We start from the raw sequence: 16,969 nt of genomic DNA, 5'->3' as shown, positions 1-16,969 counted from the left end.
AACAGGTTGCGAAATGGACATATAGGGTTTTTTATTAACAAGAGTGAACTTGAAAGTGAAAAAGTAGTAGCAGAAGAGAGGCTTTCTGAATGCTGTACTCTGAGCAATGTTTCTCTCTTTTTTGACTCCCAGGGAGAAGTGTCTCCTTCCACTCCAACTTGCTTTGGAAAGCAAAAATGTGAAGCTGGCCCAGCAGGCGCTTGCAGGAATGCAGGTACAAGGGAAAAGGTTCTGTTGCATTTGGAGGCGTTTGTGAATAATGAAAACGGCCCACCTGCTGGCATGTTAGTTTTGTAGGGAATACTAAATGAGGTATTCAAATAATTCAAAATCGTACGTAACCACCCTTTCTGATCACCATGCCTGGGTGTGAAAGCTGGACCATGAAGAAACCTGACGGGAAGAGAGCTGATGCATGTTGCTGGTGGGACGGTGCTCGGGGATTCCCACAATTCACGCTGAGGCTAACTCATTTCTTACATAGGTCCTTTTCATTGTATCCCAAGCAGCAGGACTGGCGCAGTGAAATATGTGAAGCTTTCCCATTTCATTTGGTAAAACCATCAGATATTAGGAAGATAGCAGTATTGCTGTGCGTTCTTGAGAAGGAAAGATCCAGATTTCCTCCTAGGAGATCAGTAACTCCAGTAGTTAGACACTGCATCCCTTAAATCCTCATCTGATTTGCCCTTTGGGGATATAGGAAGCCATCTTATACTGAGTGAGACCCTTAGCCCATCTAACATGGTACCTTTGATACTTGACCCATAGCAGCTTTCCAGATTTTCAGGCAGAAACATTCCGGCCCTGCCCAGAGCTGCAGGGGATTGAATGTGGAACCATCAGCATGCAAAGGATGCCCTCTACCACTAAGCTAGAGCCGTTCCCCAAAAGTCATTTGATCAGGGGTTTCTGAAGAAAGTCTTAAGGCCCTTAGTGTGGCCTTATGCCAGCCTTCTCCAACCTGGTGTCCTTTCGATATTTTGGACTTCCACTCCCATCAGCATGAAAGAGATTGTGATCCAGTTTGTGCATAACATCCTGGATTCAGTGGCCAAGAAAAAGACAAAAGGGATTGTGAGGAGTTCCAAAGGGATCTCTCCGCACTGGCAGAATGGGCATCAAATGGCAAATGCAGTTCAGAGTAAGGAAGTGTAATGCAACACGAATCCGGACAAAAGATCCCAGCTTCAAGTACAAGCTGATGGGATCTGAACTAATTGTAATTGACCAAGAAAGAGATCTTAGGATTGTGAGGATGTGGTGGACAGCTGAATGAAAATGTCAACCCAGCATGTGGCTGCTGTGAAAAAGGCAATATACACATTAGGAATAATTAGGAAAGGCATTGAACATAATACTACGAATGTCATACACCCTGTTAGAAATCTATAGTGCAACTGCACTAAGAATATTGTGTACTGTCGTGGTCAGCATAAAGATATTGTAGAGTTGGGAAAAGTGCAGAAAAGAAAAGGATCAAGTAATTCCCCTGTGGGGAAATTGAGATCTTTAGCTGAGAAAAGAGGAATAAGGGGAGACATATGTACAAAACAATGCATGGTGTGGAAAAGTAGATAAGAAGACAGACTCTTTGTCTCTGTCTGTCTCTCTGTCTCACATAATACTAGAATCCACAATATCCCATGAAACTGATTGCAGGGAGATTCTTTTTCACATAGCAGATAGCTAAATTATGGAATTAACTTCCATGTGGTGGTGGCCACCAATTTGGATGGCTTTAAAAAGGGATTGGACAAATTCATAGAGGAGAAGGCTATCAATGTCTAGTCATCCTGGTGGCCGACTGCTACCTCCAGCAGCAGAGGTAGTATGCTTATATGCCACCATTGTTGGGGAACATGGACAGGCAAGTGCTGTGCCCCTCATATCTCGCTTCTGGGATCCCGTGGGCAGTTGGTTGGCCACTGAAGTGACCAGAATGCTTGGCTAACTCAACTAATAAACATACAGGTGTCAGTGAGTGTCCCATCAAAGCCTAACTTTTGTTTTGGTAAAGCTTGAAAAACAAGAAGAATTTGCTAGCAAATACAGTTTTTACAATATCATTCTGTATCAGAAAAACAACCCTTTTTTTGGCAGAAACTACTGTCTGATGAGAGATTTGTAACCATGGAAACAGACTCAGATGACAAGCAGTTGCTTAATCAGATGCTGAATGCAGTCAGAGTGACTCCTTCTCTCAACGAAGACCTGCAGGTAGAAGTGATGAAGGTTAGTGTTCTACAGACGTCAGTACCTACTTCCTGTCTGACTCAGCTCCACAGCTCTCTTGGAGCCATCCTTAGCCAGATGTCTTGTATTGCAGTAAAAAAGTGGAACTGTGCTTTTCACAGTTTCAGTCTGGATCTATAAATTATTGCTTCGGTTATTTACTGATAGTTTGCAGTATCACCCAAGAACTAGAGTTTTCTGGGTGTTTGACCAACAAGACTGGGAGGAAGAAGGAGGGACAAAGGAGGTGGTCAGGTGAGCCAGGGAATGGGGTTTGTGGGAAAGAGCTGTGATGTATGTGCTAGGAGCATGGGAAACAAGCAGGAAGCACTCCAGGCCATCCTGGGAATAGGTGGGTGCAACCTGGTGGGGTTTATGCAAACTTGGTGGGATGAAAAGCAGGATTGGAAAGTTAGCATAGAGGGATATGTGCTTTTTAGGAAGCACAGGAAGGGAAGGAAGAGAGGGTGTAGTGCTCTTTGTTAAGGAAGGCAAGGAGATAGGGAGCAGGGTAGAAGGGGATCATGTAGAGGCAGTGTGGCTAAGAATGATGGGTCTAGAGGTGACCAAGGATCTGATAGTGGGGGTATGTTAGTGCCCACTTGTTCAACTTGAGACCCTGGACGATGCTCTGATAAACCACATTGGAAGAGAAATCCAGAGGAAGGACATGGTCATAATGAGAGACTTCAGCTGATATTAGTTGGGGGGTGCACTCGGTGGTAGCAGCCAAGTCCCGTTGCTTCCTAGAAGCTATGGAGGGAGGGTTTTTCATCCAGAGGGTCCAAGAGCCAACAAGGCGGGTGGGATGGGGCATCCTAGACTTGGTTTTGACCAACAGGGAGGATCTGGTGGATGATGTGCAGGGCAGGGGAGCTCTGTATGCGGGTAACCACTCCATCCTATGGTTTGACAGGGGAATAGGGATGAGCAGTAGGTCAAGTACTAGGAGTTGGGACTTCTCGAGGGCCAACTTCAGTCAATTGAAGTCCAGGCTGAGGGAAGTCTGGGAAAGGGTACTTGAAGGCAAGGAAATTCAGGAGAGGTGGATGGCTCTAAAAGGGAGGTCTTGGAGGCCCAACTCTTAACAATAGCAAAGCGAGGAGGTGTAGAGGGTGCCCCTGTGGATGCAAAGAGAGGCGGTAAAAGGGATTAGAAGGAAGAGGGACCTCCACAGGAAATGGACACTGGAGCAAGTGGACAAAAGAGTATACCAGGAGGAGGTGGTGCGATGCAGAAGGATTCTTTATGAGACTAAGGATGATTATGAACTGAGACTTGTGAAGAATGTCACGAACAACAAAAAGGGCTTCTACCTTCATGTAAATAGGAAGAGGAAGAGGAAACAGGTGGTGGGACCACACAAAAGGGAAGGGGGATCTGGTAACTGATGTAAGGGAACAGGCACAAATGTTAAATGATTATTTTGCTTCTGTGTTCTCCCCAGAGCAGGTTGGGGGAGATCTTTCTGGGGGGCTAGATGAGGTTGGGGTTCTGGAGGCACAGATTGGAGTTACCTGCCTAGAAGTCAAGGAGCCCCTTAGGGCCCTGGATATTACAAAGGCACTGGACCCTGATGAGCTACACCTGACGGTACTTTAGGAATTTGCATGGATACTCTAGCATCCGTTGGCCTTCGTTTTTGAGGCTTCATGGAAAATGGGAGAAGTTCTGGGGGATTGGAGGGTGGTGTCAGTGGTTCCAATCTTCAAAAAGGTTAGCAGAGGGGATGTGGGGAATTACAGGCCAGATAGCCTTACATCCATTCTGGGAAAGACAGTGGAAAGGCTCACAATAGGGAAAGCTCTAGAAACTCTAGATAGGGAAAGGAGATTGGCAGCCATGCAGCACGCACTCTCAAAAAACAGATCTTGCCAGACGAACCTTGTGGAATTCTGTGGTAAGGTCTCGAGGTAGCTAGACAGAGGGGATGTGCTGGATATGGTTTACCTGGATTTCAGCAAGGCCTTTGACAAAGTGCCGCATGATATCCTGCTTGAGAAATTGCTGAGCTTTGGGTTAGATCAATGTACTGTCCAATGGATAAGGGCATGGTTGATGGACCACAAGCAGAGGGTGACTATCAGTGGGGAATCATCAGAATGGAAGCTGGAGAAGAGCTGAGTTCCCCAGGGCTCAAGTTCTGGGACCAATTCTGTTCAAACTTTTTATCAATGACCTGGAGGAGGGAACAACCATTCTGCTGACTAAATTTGCAGAGAGTAGGAGTGGTGACCACAACTGAGGAGCAGATGAAAGTGGAAGTAGGTGGGGAACAACAGGATGACATTCAATGTGGGTAAGTAAAGTTCTTGCACTTGGGGCCCAGGAACAGGTGTCACAGGTACAGGATGGGGAACAAGTGGCTGGAGAGCAGCACTTGTGAAAGGGATCTTGGGGTAGCTGTTGACAGTAGACTGAACATGAGCCATCAGTGTGACCTGGTGGTTAAGAAGGGAAACACCACTCTTGGATGTATAGCCACAGGTGAGGCTTCCAGATCTAGGGAGGTGTTGATACCACTCTACACTATTCTGGTGTGCCCACAACTGGAACACTGCGTCCAGTTCTGGACTCCATATTATAGGAGAGACATAGCTAGGTTAGAATGGGTTCAGCACAGGGTTGCAAGAATGGTAGCCGGGTTGGGGGAGATGACATATGAGAGACTGAGGGAACTGGTTCTTTTCAGCCTGGAGGAGATTTAGCGGCTTATAGGTACATTAGAGGATGTCATGTGGAGGAGGGCCATGACCTGTTCTTCCCTGCAGTGGAGGGCAGGATGCGTTCCAGTGAGTCGAAGCTCAAGGAACAAGGCTTCAGGTTGGATGTCAAGAAGTACTTCCTGACGGTTAGGTCTCCTAGGATATGGAATGGGCTACCAAGGGAGGTGGTAGAGGCTCCATCAGTGAGGGTGTTCAAGGAAAGATTGGACAACCACATGCTGGGGATTACATGAGCAGAGCTGGCTGGAGCCAGGGGTCAGACTGGATGAACTGGAAGACCCCTTCTGACGCCCTTTGTTTCTATGTTTCTAAAATGTAAAACCATACAATCCAAAAGCATAATAAAATATAATACAAAACTCTAGAAAATCCTGTAACTCTGGTAGTAATTGCAAGTTAATCACTGGCAAGGAGTGCTCTGTTTTAATGCCTAGTGTACAAAGCTAGTATATTTTGCAATTGCAGCATTTCCCTATATACTACTCCTTCAAAAATTCAGATACAGCAAATCAAATATATAAGTATCCGTGGCTGATCATGCCCCCAGGGGTTGGTGGCAAGATTGGCTGCAATTAGTTGTGGGCAGTTCTGGAAAAAGGGAAGATTTGGTGGGCTTTCTTTCCTGAGAAGCTTTTGTAAGTCACCTTGGGGGCCTTATGTTGGCTGGAAAGTAACTCATGCATTTATAAATGAATAAATACATTTTGAGGCCTTGACAGCCTTCCACTTTCTGCTGAAAATGTGCATATGCCAACATTTGGCAGAGTCCTAGAATCTGATCTCATGTGTGAGGCTTCAATTTTGTCTGTTTGAGACATGCTGCTGTTCCTAGAAGTACACACACTTTTATCTTTTGTGAATTGAATTAACAGGAGTGCTTATTTGGCAAGCAGCCTCCTGCCTGGAGGTAAGGAAATATCAATGGATCCTTGGTCCTGCTGACTGTTGTCATGCCAGTTCTTTGCTCAAAATAAGTGTTTGACTAGTGAAGAGTAATGTTAAGCTGGATGAATTTCAACTTATGGGATGTATATCTCTGATGTCTCTTAGATCAAACTGTGCTGTTTTTTCATTGCTCCTGCTTTCTGGAGAGGAAGCTAATTCTAGCAAACACTTTAATTAATCTGTCCAGAAGCATTTCTAATGAAGACATGTCATCCTGGGGGGGGGGGGGCAATACCTCCATTTTTCCAGAGAGATCTGACTCTTGTTTATCACTGTTTTAGTATAGACTTATGTGATTTACTTTAATTACTTTTATTTTATTTTTTGTTTCTGGTCTGTCAGATTGTCAGCACTATACCATAGTCTCACTCTGCCAGTGTAGCTCATGGCTTCTTTTCTGTTTCTTGATTTGGAATTTGTTCAAGTATATCAGATACTTAATTTCTTCATGAGAATAATTGTCAGAAGAGGGGGAAGAATACTCCTTTTCTGCCTCACCCTAGTTGCATGTGCTCATACAGGTAACAGCAAACAGACACTCTGTTTCCCAGCTTTCTTAATCTCAACCTTTTCTAGCTGAACCCCACCCATTTTGGATACCCCGTTTTGGTATTCATGGTTGACGAAGGAGTAATTCCAGCACCATTTGTTCAGAGTTAACTGCACAGTTATTAGTTATGTGCTGTTGTATACCCACCGCCACTGCCTGAGGTTCTGCACCCCAGGATTAGATACAAGGGCTAGCAACTTCCCCCATATTCTTTCTGGAGCTTGTTCTCACCATCAGTCATAACCGAGCAGCTCTTGGCCAGCAGGATAACCTACAACTCTGCAGTGTGACATGGTGTAAAAAGAACCTTGCTACAACCGAAAGTCTGCTTTGGAGAACATGGAAATGTGAAACAGGAGTGCGGATGTTAGAGTCCATGGCCAGAAATGTGGTGGGTGTCGTTATTCATATGGTACTACTGAGAATCTCAGTCACATTTTAGGCATGGCAGTCTTAGTATCGCCAAATTTGCCAGACAGTGAACCCCTGACTTATTGGACATCCACAAAACTGACTAGTTTGAGCCTTTGGTGCTGATCAGATTCTAGCTGTTTTTTGTTGCTCCTAATACCTGCTTACTGGCACTTTGCAAGGCTTCTGTGCATAGATTTATAAAGCACCATTTAGAAATCTGCTTTTACAATAGTATCACCAACGCCTTTTTTCTGGTGTGGTCTCAGAAATTGCTTAACATGCAGCAATTTAGCAGGTACAGCTCTTCATCTCCATGTGAGTAAAATATTGAACGCTTAGGTTCCTGGCCAGAAAAAAAGAAGAAACTGGCAACCCTACCCAGGTTGTATAAAGTCCTGTACAATCTATAGAATAGTTCTGAATCTGATATTGTGTGTCTGTTTTCCTTAATGTGGCTTCATCTTGCATTCATCCGTGTCCTAACAAAGGTGAAACTGCTGAGAGAGCGGCTGTGCGCAAAGAAATGGGAGAGATGAAAATAACTAATTAATCCCTGCTCAACTATTTCCCTGAACTACTGACAGTAGTGACCTTTTCTAATATTTATGAGACTCTTTTTCTGTACTGTTAATTAAAGTGATAAAGAATCCCTGGATTGGTGATGCTATGAATATTTCTCACAATATTAATAGTGTTCCTTGTTTTTACTCTGACATTGGAAAAACTAATCTTCATAAATCTACCAGGTCTTTACGGTGTGTCATGTAGGCATGGAAACAACAGAAACCTCTTGTGTTACAAAAAGACCACAGAAGTGCACACGGAATTATAGGATTACATGAAGACTGTTAATATCGGCTGTTTACAGAGCCACCTGTAAGAGAGCGTAGGGTTCTCTTGATTGATTGATGGGATAAATGTGCATTTCCCCAGTTAGTACTGATTTCCTTGTTTCTTCTAAGTACCTGCCAGTTCCTTTTAATAAATGTGAAAATGTAAATAACCTGCTATGAAACCAATGCTGTTGTTCTTAGTCTTCTCTGTGATTCATGTTTTAATGTGAAATTAGAAGTGTGGCCTTGTTTATATAGATCTAAATCCAACTCGGTTCAGTAAGGCTTACTCCCAAGTAAGTGTGCATAAAATTGCGGGCTAAGGGCACAATCCTGTGGCCTCCCCACGTTGTCTGGGACACCACAGGATTTTTCAGAGCCCTGCTCCCAGCTCCTCTGCAGCCAGTGCAGAATGAACTGTACTGGCTACCCAACCCCCAGGGTCAAAATTCCTACTTCCTGCTGCAAAATCCAAACGGTCTAGAAAAAATGCAGTGTGTGAGTCGTAGTGCAGGCAGAGATTGCCACCACTGCATTCCATGCCTTGCATTGGATGTTTGCAAAGCTCCAAGCTTATGAGAATCTGCTGTGGGGGCAATGGGATTCTGCCTTGGGTAATCTTTGGTATGTTTTTAGGTAGTCACTTTGTGTATGAAATAGGCAACAGGTTACTTACCAAGCAGGGCTTAGAGAAAAGAGCATATCATCCTGTCCAAAAGGTTTAGCTGGTGATAAAGTAAGCATTCTGTTAAGTTTGCATAGACTGCATTGCTCTATCTGCTCATTCTTACAGTCATTTAGAGTACATAATGGCAGGTTTTATTATAGGAATAAAATAGTGTTTTTTTGTCCATAAAAACAGGAATTAATTGCAGCAGCAATAAAAAGAGTCATGGATAAACTGGAGTACTTGGGAGGCAGGATGTCTAAATGGAATGATCTTTGCCAACTGGTGTAGTGGTTAAGAGCACGGGACTGGGACTCATGCGATCTGGGTTCTAGTCCCCACTCAGCCATGGAGCCAACTGGGTGACTTTGGGCCAGTCACAGACTCTCAGCCCAACCTACCTCACAGGGTTGTTGTTGTGGGGATAAGATGGAGGAGGAGATGTAAGCTGCCTTGAGCCCTTTGCAGGAAAAAGGCAGGATATAAATCGAATAAATAAATAAATAAAATAAAAAACTTTTAGCTAGGTTTTTGCTTACCCTGTGTTTAAAGAAAAGCAAGAGCAGATGTCATGTGTGCTGCTGAAAACATGCTTCTCTCCCTGCCTGTCTGGAATTGCAAAAGATACAGTGCACTTGCAGGTTGCAGTAAGGAGCCTTAGGCAGAATGTATGTTTTCTGTGGCAGATACACGTTAACAATCCTGCCACCATATTTTGGACCAATTGTTGTTTCCAAACTTTATGACTGTGCATGTATTTTGTTTACTGAGCAAGTAGCTAATGCCCTTAGAATAGTTTCCAATCCAAATTCCCTCCAAACCCCTTAAACTATGAAGTAAACAGTAAATACAACAATGCAAATACCAACATAATGAAATGTTAAACATTAAATATTAAAAATAGCAAAGAGCCAGCAGCAAAGAAACAGAAGAACAGATTCACAATTAAATGTCTGCAGGAAGAGGAAGGTCTTAACTAGGGTTGCTTGCAGCCTTTTCCAAACCCAGAAGAGCAGCTTTATTGTGGATGGGTAAACACTGCCACAGAGTCATGAGGAAAGAGCAGGAGAAAGAAATGACCGGGCCTGGCAAGCCAGCTCTTCTGCCCAACCCTGCCTAGCAACAGGCTGCTTTGCACAAGGCTTCTTCCCCCTTGCCTTCCATGCCCCCCCACACCCTCCAGTGCAGCCAAATTGCTGCATTTCTCAGCAGTGCTTTTTCTTTTGCCGCTTTTGCCGTGAGTGAGGAACATCACGACCTTGAGGGAGCCTGTTCAACTTCTAAGTTAAGCCTTCTCTGACATACTGGCATCCTGCCACCTTACACTCCCAGCAACTTTGCATAAGTGCTTTTTGAAATTAAACTTTCAGCTTTTAACTGAATTTATGCAGGCAGTATTTTTACAATTCTGTTTTGAAGGTAACTCATCCCGTATTTAAGATGCCAGGGCGTCATGATCTCCCACTACCCTTCCTCTCCAGATTTGTTCTGTTTTCCATAGCAGCCCTTACGTACTATCAACTCCTCTTCCTAATGTCCTTGATTGTTCATGGGGTCCTGGTGACTGTCAGCCCCAGTTTGAGGACACAAGATCTGGTGTAGCAGAGCCCAATGGTACCAGCTGCCACCAGCAAAAGTAAAACTAACTCAGGCTCCTCAGTTCCCAAATGCGTTTGGTCCCTTTGGAACAACTGCTCAAGGAGCCCGCTGGGGTTGCAGCCCAGCTGTGTCCTCAGGAGAGCAAAGCTAGGCTGCAGGTTCCATGCAGACCCAGTATTGAAATAGTGTAGCATGACTCAAAATCACAGTGCACCTCTTGTGAGCTTTCCCTCTTGTGTACACACTGGGCTTTCAGGAAAATGTACAGTATGGGAGAAAGGTCACATTCTGGGCACAGAGCAATATGCAGTTTAAAGAGTCAAATCAGTTTCAGTGCATAAAACAAAAGGCAGTTCCAAGTAGCAAATCAGTGAAAAGGACAGGACAAACGAAAGCAGGAACTACTGTGCTGAGCCCTGTGCTATGCTGCCTACCTAGTTCTGTGAAGACCCTCTGTGACCAAGGCAAGGCCCTTCTGGGCCCTGTATCCAGCCCCCACCCCCCATGCACAACTTTTGGTTGCAGAAAAACCACACCTGGGTACCCCTACTAGAGAAAGCTTGATCAGTCTTTCCTGAATCTGTACCATGTGCTTCTTACTTCCATGGAGACTTGCTTCTGCCACCCACTCCAGAAGAGAAAGACCCCACTCTTCCTTTCTCAATGACGTACATCTGCATTGCCTGGGTGGAAATATCAGTGGGATCTATTGTTGTTTGTCTTTGATTATCCAGTAATGGGCAGCTCTGTGATAGAAACTGACAGATTCTTTTTGTGCAGGTACCTGGAGTGCTTTTATTGGATAGATTGACTAAGTGGTTGTGCAGGTGACCTCAGGCACTTCATGTGCATTAGAAAAGGGACACTTTTGTCTGCTGGACCTGTATAAGATGGAAGTAATATGGTCCGGCCGAGTGGGCTGCTCCATGAAACCATATGGGTGCACCATAAAACCATAGATAAACCCTAGTCCTGGGTGGCACGTGCTCCAGCTGGATGTAAATCCAGTGCTAGCCTAGGAAGTGTCCCACAGAAGAAGCTGATATTGAGATCTTGCCCGCCCTCTTCTTGCCAAATCCCATTCCATCCACCCAAGCATTGCAGGATATGCCGCTTCTTGGGCAGGGAAGGGAGAATTATTGGGGAGGGGAGTTGGCAACATTTATTTTGCTAGTGATAGGATGAGTGGGTCAATATCCCATTGTGAGCCATGAAGGCCAGTCACACCCAGAGCGGTGAGCAGACAGTCACATGGAGGCTACTGATGAGGGGAGGGAGCAAAGTGTTGCGGGATGGTGATTTCCACCCAGGGGCCTTGAGGTGATACCTTGAGGCAGGAGGAATGAATCACGCTGAAACTGTCCACCTGCTGACGGACAGGCTGATGGTCCGCCGACACTGCCATGGGTTATTAAGCACAAAATGAACCTAGCATGGTCCATTAGCAGGGTGGGTTGTTACGTTGTCCAAACAAGCTCATCACCCCTGTGTGATTAGAGCCTTGAGATGAAATGGAGGAGGAGGAGTGTACAGACATTCATATAGGGCTCTAGCAGGTCACATGAGTTGCCCTAGGGCTGCTGGGAGCAAGAGACACCAGCATCTGCCAACATCTCGCCATTAGTACCTCCATTTTCTCTGGATTCATCTTCAGTTCATCTGGTCTGTCACTAGCATGTATTGGTTGACCATCTGATAGTTCTTGCCAAGCTTACCCAGCAATTCCATCATGTATATATTACATGTGGTATTGGAATGTGCAGATGGTAGGTAAAAAATAAGATTTTTGGCCTTGACATTTTGATTTCAAAGCTAAATAGTAAGCACTGAGTCATTTCCAGTTGCGGTGTGTTTTAATGTTTTGACAGATATGTTGGACACTAAGGTATTGAATTTTAAATTCATGCTCCAGTTAGTTTTATGTCTCATGACCCACATAGCTTAGAAGTGAGAAACAGACAGATAATTTACTTTTTTCCTCATCTTCTTTCTGTTTTTCATACTTTCTTTGCACTGGTAGTCTGTATATTAAAACCTACTTCCAAAACCATTTACTTACTCTGCTGAATAATTCTCCTAAATCTTCATATTTCACTAGTGCTGCTTTTGTACATAAGTAGACATTTCACTTGATTTTCTGGCTGAGTTTTGCTTTAGCCCAGCAGATTCATGAATCCCTTCTTTAGAGAACGTTCAACATGTCACACGCTTTACAGTTATTTCCCTCCTGATATAAGACTCGCCTGGGCACTTGAAGCATTGATCACTCTGAATAATAGTTTCCAATGTTGGCAGAGCCTGTTTGCAGCTGCATTGATTAATGGGAAGCCACTGTGTTTGTCCTCTCCGTAATTTAGCATGCATGCTCAGTCTATCCAGTGTTATGGATGTTCTCCTAATTTTTTTTTTTTTTTTTGTTTTTTTTGCCCTTGTTTCCTTAATAAGGCACAAAAACTTGCTTGAACCAGAGAATGGCATGTGATTTCAATAGCTGGAGCTTTTTTTTGCTGTGAATTTTATTGCCTTCCTTTGGACTCCAGTCAATACTAATTAGATTCTTTATTTATTATCTGCAAAAGTATCAGGTAAATATCAATAAAAGGAGCCTGTTGAGGCCTACGGGAGACTTGAAATATGGTACATAGCTAGGAATTCTATATGGCAGAAGAAAGCATTTTATTTCACTGAACATACGTAGTGGTGTTTACAAACTATGGGGAGCAGTTGGATGCGGTGGGATGAACCAGATGGCCCACCTGGTATATGCCAGATAGAGGGAGTAGGACACTGTTAGACACTTGGAAAGAGGGAATAAGGATTTATTTTCCTGGTCCAAGTCACAATAGGTGCTTCCAAGAGAAAACAGACTTAGTTCTTCTGCCACTGTTGAGCAGAGAGAGGTGCAGGGGAGAAACCAGCATGCATTAAGGTACTCTGGGTGAGGTAGATCAATTTGCTTTGCTGATTCTTTTTCTTTCTGTCCTATTTATGTAAATATCTGTGCCTACAGTAGCGGCAGCAGTAATAATTGTCATTATTGTTTTTGTTCAGGCCATGGGCCATACTTTGCCACATGAAAAATCTAACCTATGAAAATCCCACATAAATCCCACATAAAGGAATTTCATGTAGTCTGGTATTCCTACAGTTACATAAAACCAATTTCATGGGGAAAAAAAGACAAGACTTAAACGTCCTCAGAAGATTTTTACTTCGGAAGAGTAAAAGCTGGCCATACGTACAGATGGTCTGATTTGCTTTCATCCACTTAAACACCTACATGATGTTACCAAGAAACACATGAAGTGCTTTATGTGTGAGTTTCCAATGCTGAGTGTGAGAGCGCTGGAAGATAAGGGAGCGCTGAGGAGGAATGAAATATTGAGCATGGAAAAAAAGAGGAGCTACAGAATTGGCTAGCTAGCTACAACTAATGTATGAAAGTCTGTCCCCTTCTTGCTCTCCTGAAAATGCTTTTTGGGCCTAAGCTTGTCAGGTCAAAACACTATAATGATGGTAGATTTCAGCTGCAATGTTTAGCAATCCCATTCCCCCTTCATTGCCAGCTTCCTTCCTTTGATAGTGAGTGCTAGCCTTGCCCCATTTATTTTCTTCATGTCTACAACCATCCATTGTTTCTTCATCTTCTTGCTTTTCAAGCCACCGTCTGCTTCACTGATCCTAGCATTTGTTTCTCTTTTTCAGCCCATAGTGTAGTCCCTCCTCATTTTAATCATTGCTCATCTTCATAACCACCTCCTAGATTAACTCTTCCTTTAGCCCTTCTATACAGTCGACTCTTCCTTCACATTTTTCTTCCTGCAGCCTTCTTGCTTTGGTTTCCACGTTACTTTGGTCTCCCTGCTAATTAGTTTTTTCATCTCCTGGAACTTCTTCACAGTCCTCCTCTTGTCACTGTGTGAGTTGTAATCCAAAATGACAACTTTGATTTCTATTGCTTAGACTGCCTTGAGGGGCCTATCAGGTAGAACCTGAATCACAAATTGCTTTGTTCCCCAAGCAACTTAACATTCTCAGATATATAGATTATGAGCCAGAGTACCTCAGTTAATTTAATATGATTTTAATTGTGAATGCCAAAATGCATTCAAGGTGCAATCTTTTACATGATTAGACAGAAAAGAGGCTTAGAACTCCCAGAATTCCCACGTATAGTATTGCATCCTTATTTTCCTTCTAAAAATAAATAACTCTGAGATTAGCAAGGCATGTATGGCATGTTCTGCTAGTCATATGAGAAGAGCTGAATGATCAGCTGTCTTATCCCATATATTCAGGGCTGCTAAATAAATATAGAATATTGAGATCCCTAGGAATATAGTACTGGGGTCTTGGCATTTTCTGAAGCTCTGGCTGCACAGTTTGGGATCCACTGACTAGCAGTAACAAAACTATAAGTATCCTTGGAGAGGGAGGCAGGTGAAGAAATGCACCTGCTGCTTGCGTCTATTACATTTTTAATTAAAATATTTTCAACACAATTTAATGGAGTTTTGAGGTGCCCTTCTTAATAGGATTTGGCTCTATGTAGGATTATTCTTCAGTGCCTTACCATGTGCTTGTTTAGCTTTTGCTTACAAAAAGAAGGTGGAAATGATGTATAGAAGAATTATACAGAAGGGATAAAAGGGTGACCGGCTCCTTCAAAGAGGAGGAGCTATGAATTATAGCAATTGCACTTGATATTATGCTTTGCTCTTTTAAATTGTGTGTGTTTAATTTCTGGTTAATTTAAACTGTTGTTAACCTCTCAGAAAGCTTCTGCTATTGGGTGGTATAAAAATGGAATGAATGAATGAATGAATGAATGGAAGGACGTGTAATACTAGAATATCAAGTGAATGCTGCTCTGAAAGCAGTAAGAAGAAATAGTGCACCCACAATAGTTAGGATGCTAGTAGAACCAAACTGCAGAGGCTGAATTTGCCCAAATCCTTACAAGAATATGCCAACAAATAGGGAAAACAAAACAGTGGTCCACAGACTGGAACAGTTCAAGATGCATTCCAGTTCCCAAGAAAGGCGATGCAGCAACTATAGGACCATTGTACTAATTTCCCGTGCAAGCAAAGTGATGCTAAGTGTTTCACCCTATATGGAATGAGAAATGCCTGATGTTCAAGCTGGATTCCAAAAAAGAAGAGGCACTCAAGATCAGATCAAAAATATATGCTTGCTGCTGGAGGACACGAATGAATTTCAGATGATCAGTCTGTAGTATAGACTCTGTACTTTATAGACTGTATGTCGCCTAAGCTGGACTTGATGAATTGTAGCCATAACAACAAATTGTACTCAAATGGGACTTGCTCCAACTTGCATGCACATAAGATTCCAATTTGCAATTTGGCAAAAATTAGGTGCTTCGGTTTTAATTTCAGATGCAGGAAAAGGGAATGAGAATGAGAAGTGTTTTTTTCACAATAAAGATGGAGCCCTTTGATTGTTACTACTAGCAGTAACAATCAAAGATTGGTACAACGGACTACTAACTCTCTTACAGCAGTCTCCCATTATGTTCTGCAGCAGCAGGTAACCAGGCCAGTGCGGCCATGAAGCAGGATGAGATGCCTGCATGACATGGCAGGACTAGAGGAGCTGCAAAGTGCTCCACTCCCCCCATCCTGGCCCTGCCAGGAGGGGCCACCACCACTGCTGCCCCACCACCTCTAGCAGGGGCTCTAGAGAGCCCCACCCCAGATCAGTACCAAGCCGTTACTTCCCAAGTTTGCTATGCACAGAAGTCATTTTTGATATACATTCACCCCAGCCCAGAGATCTTTTAGAGGTAGCTTTCTCTTCTTGTTTTCTTTTTTCCTTTGTTTTCACTCAGTGTATTTGGCAATATTATTGAATTTTATGAAGATGCTGTTATACCCACCTCCTTCCTGTGTGAATTGTGTAAGGGACATGTTTTTCTTTTTTAAGAAAAGAGACAAGAGATGGAGTACACGTGAGTCTGTTACTTGTGGTTGACCTTTCATTTAGCAACACGGAATGCTCATCAGCTGCTTGTCCCTTTGGGAGATAATCACACAGGCAGACAAGAGGGCATTGGTACAAGGGCGGTGAAACTTGTAAAGGTGCTGAAACATACAAATCCAGGGAGATCCTCTTCTAGATTGTGAGCAGTTCTTCCTCTTGTGCAAAGCTTTATTTTGACAGGCTTCTCATTACTGTAGTTGGGCCATGCCCCCTTCCCAGTAGTTACTAAAGATAAATCTTCTCCCAGGATTTATAAATAAATGGAAGACAAATGTACAGAATATTCTTGGTTTTTGCATGTTTTTTTTAAACTGTGCAGCCAGGCAAGCTAAAAATGGAATTTCAGGATTCTACAGAACCCATAGATAACACAAAAGTCATCTATAGCAGGATTATTACTTCCATTCTAATAAAGAAAACATATTCTACACTCTCTTTTGCTGACTGATTTGCAGAACTTAATCAGGATAATACAATTCATGTTCTGCACAATGAAGAAGGAAAGTCTTATTACTTCTTTTAAGACAGAAAGCTCCCCAGTCATAATTATATCCGGCAGACATTCTTATGGGTTGCTCATTAATGGAAACAGCTTTCATCAGTATTTTGCATGATTAGAATCTATCTAGTATTTTTTGCTTTTGCAGTTATCACCAGATTTCATAGGGTTCTTTCTTTTTGTAAGCACCAGCACTGTTGGCACCTCCTCCCATGCCTGTAACGGAAGAAGTCTCGCTTGCTGTGCATCTCCTGTCTTTCTGAAAAATTATTTGTGCTGCACTGGATAAAGCTTTATGTTGGCAGCAGTGTTGTACGGAGGGTTCCCTGACAGGAGCCACAGGCAAGTTCCTGTTTGAACTTTGGCTCTTAAAGCCCTTTTATTTACTCAGGCATTTACATTCTAAATTCATTCCTGAGTGGATGAAACATTACTGTCTTGCCTGGTATCACCTACTTATTTCAAATGGTTAATTCATTAGGTCATTGTACAGTA

At 43.2% G+C, this 16,969-nt stretch overlaps 1 protein-coding gene across 1 annotated transcript in view; it reads left to right on the top strand.

Annotated features, from left to right (window-relative positions):
- The window catches only part of ARFGEF3 (ARFGEF family member 3), a 91,593-nt gene that overhangs the window by 19,315 nt on the left and 55,309 nt on the right, over nucleotides 1-16,969 (top strand). The window contains exons 3-4 of the mRNA XM_044423767.1: nucleotides 133-214; nucleotides 2,104-2,235. Coding sequence (XP_044279702.1) covers nucleotides 133-214; nucleotides 2,104-2,235 — 214 coding nt within the window. The remainder of the gene's footprint in view (nucleotides 1-132; nucleotides 215-2,103; nucleotides 2,236-16,969) is intronic.

Source organism: Varanus komodoensis, unplaced genomic scaffold, assembly GCF_004798865.1.
Source record: "Varanus komodoensis strain SLA01 unplaced genomic scaffold, ASM479886v1 scaffold1, whole genome shotgun sequence".
Lineage (NCBI taxonomy): Eukaryota > Metazoa > Chordata > Lepidosauria > Squamata > Varanidae > Varanus > Varanus komodoensis.
The sequence above is the reverse complement of the archived record's forward strand: the minus strand, read 5'-3'. Positions and strand labels throughout refer to the sequence as shown.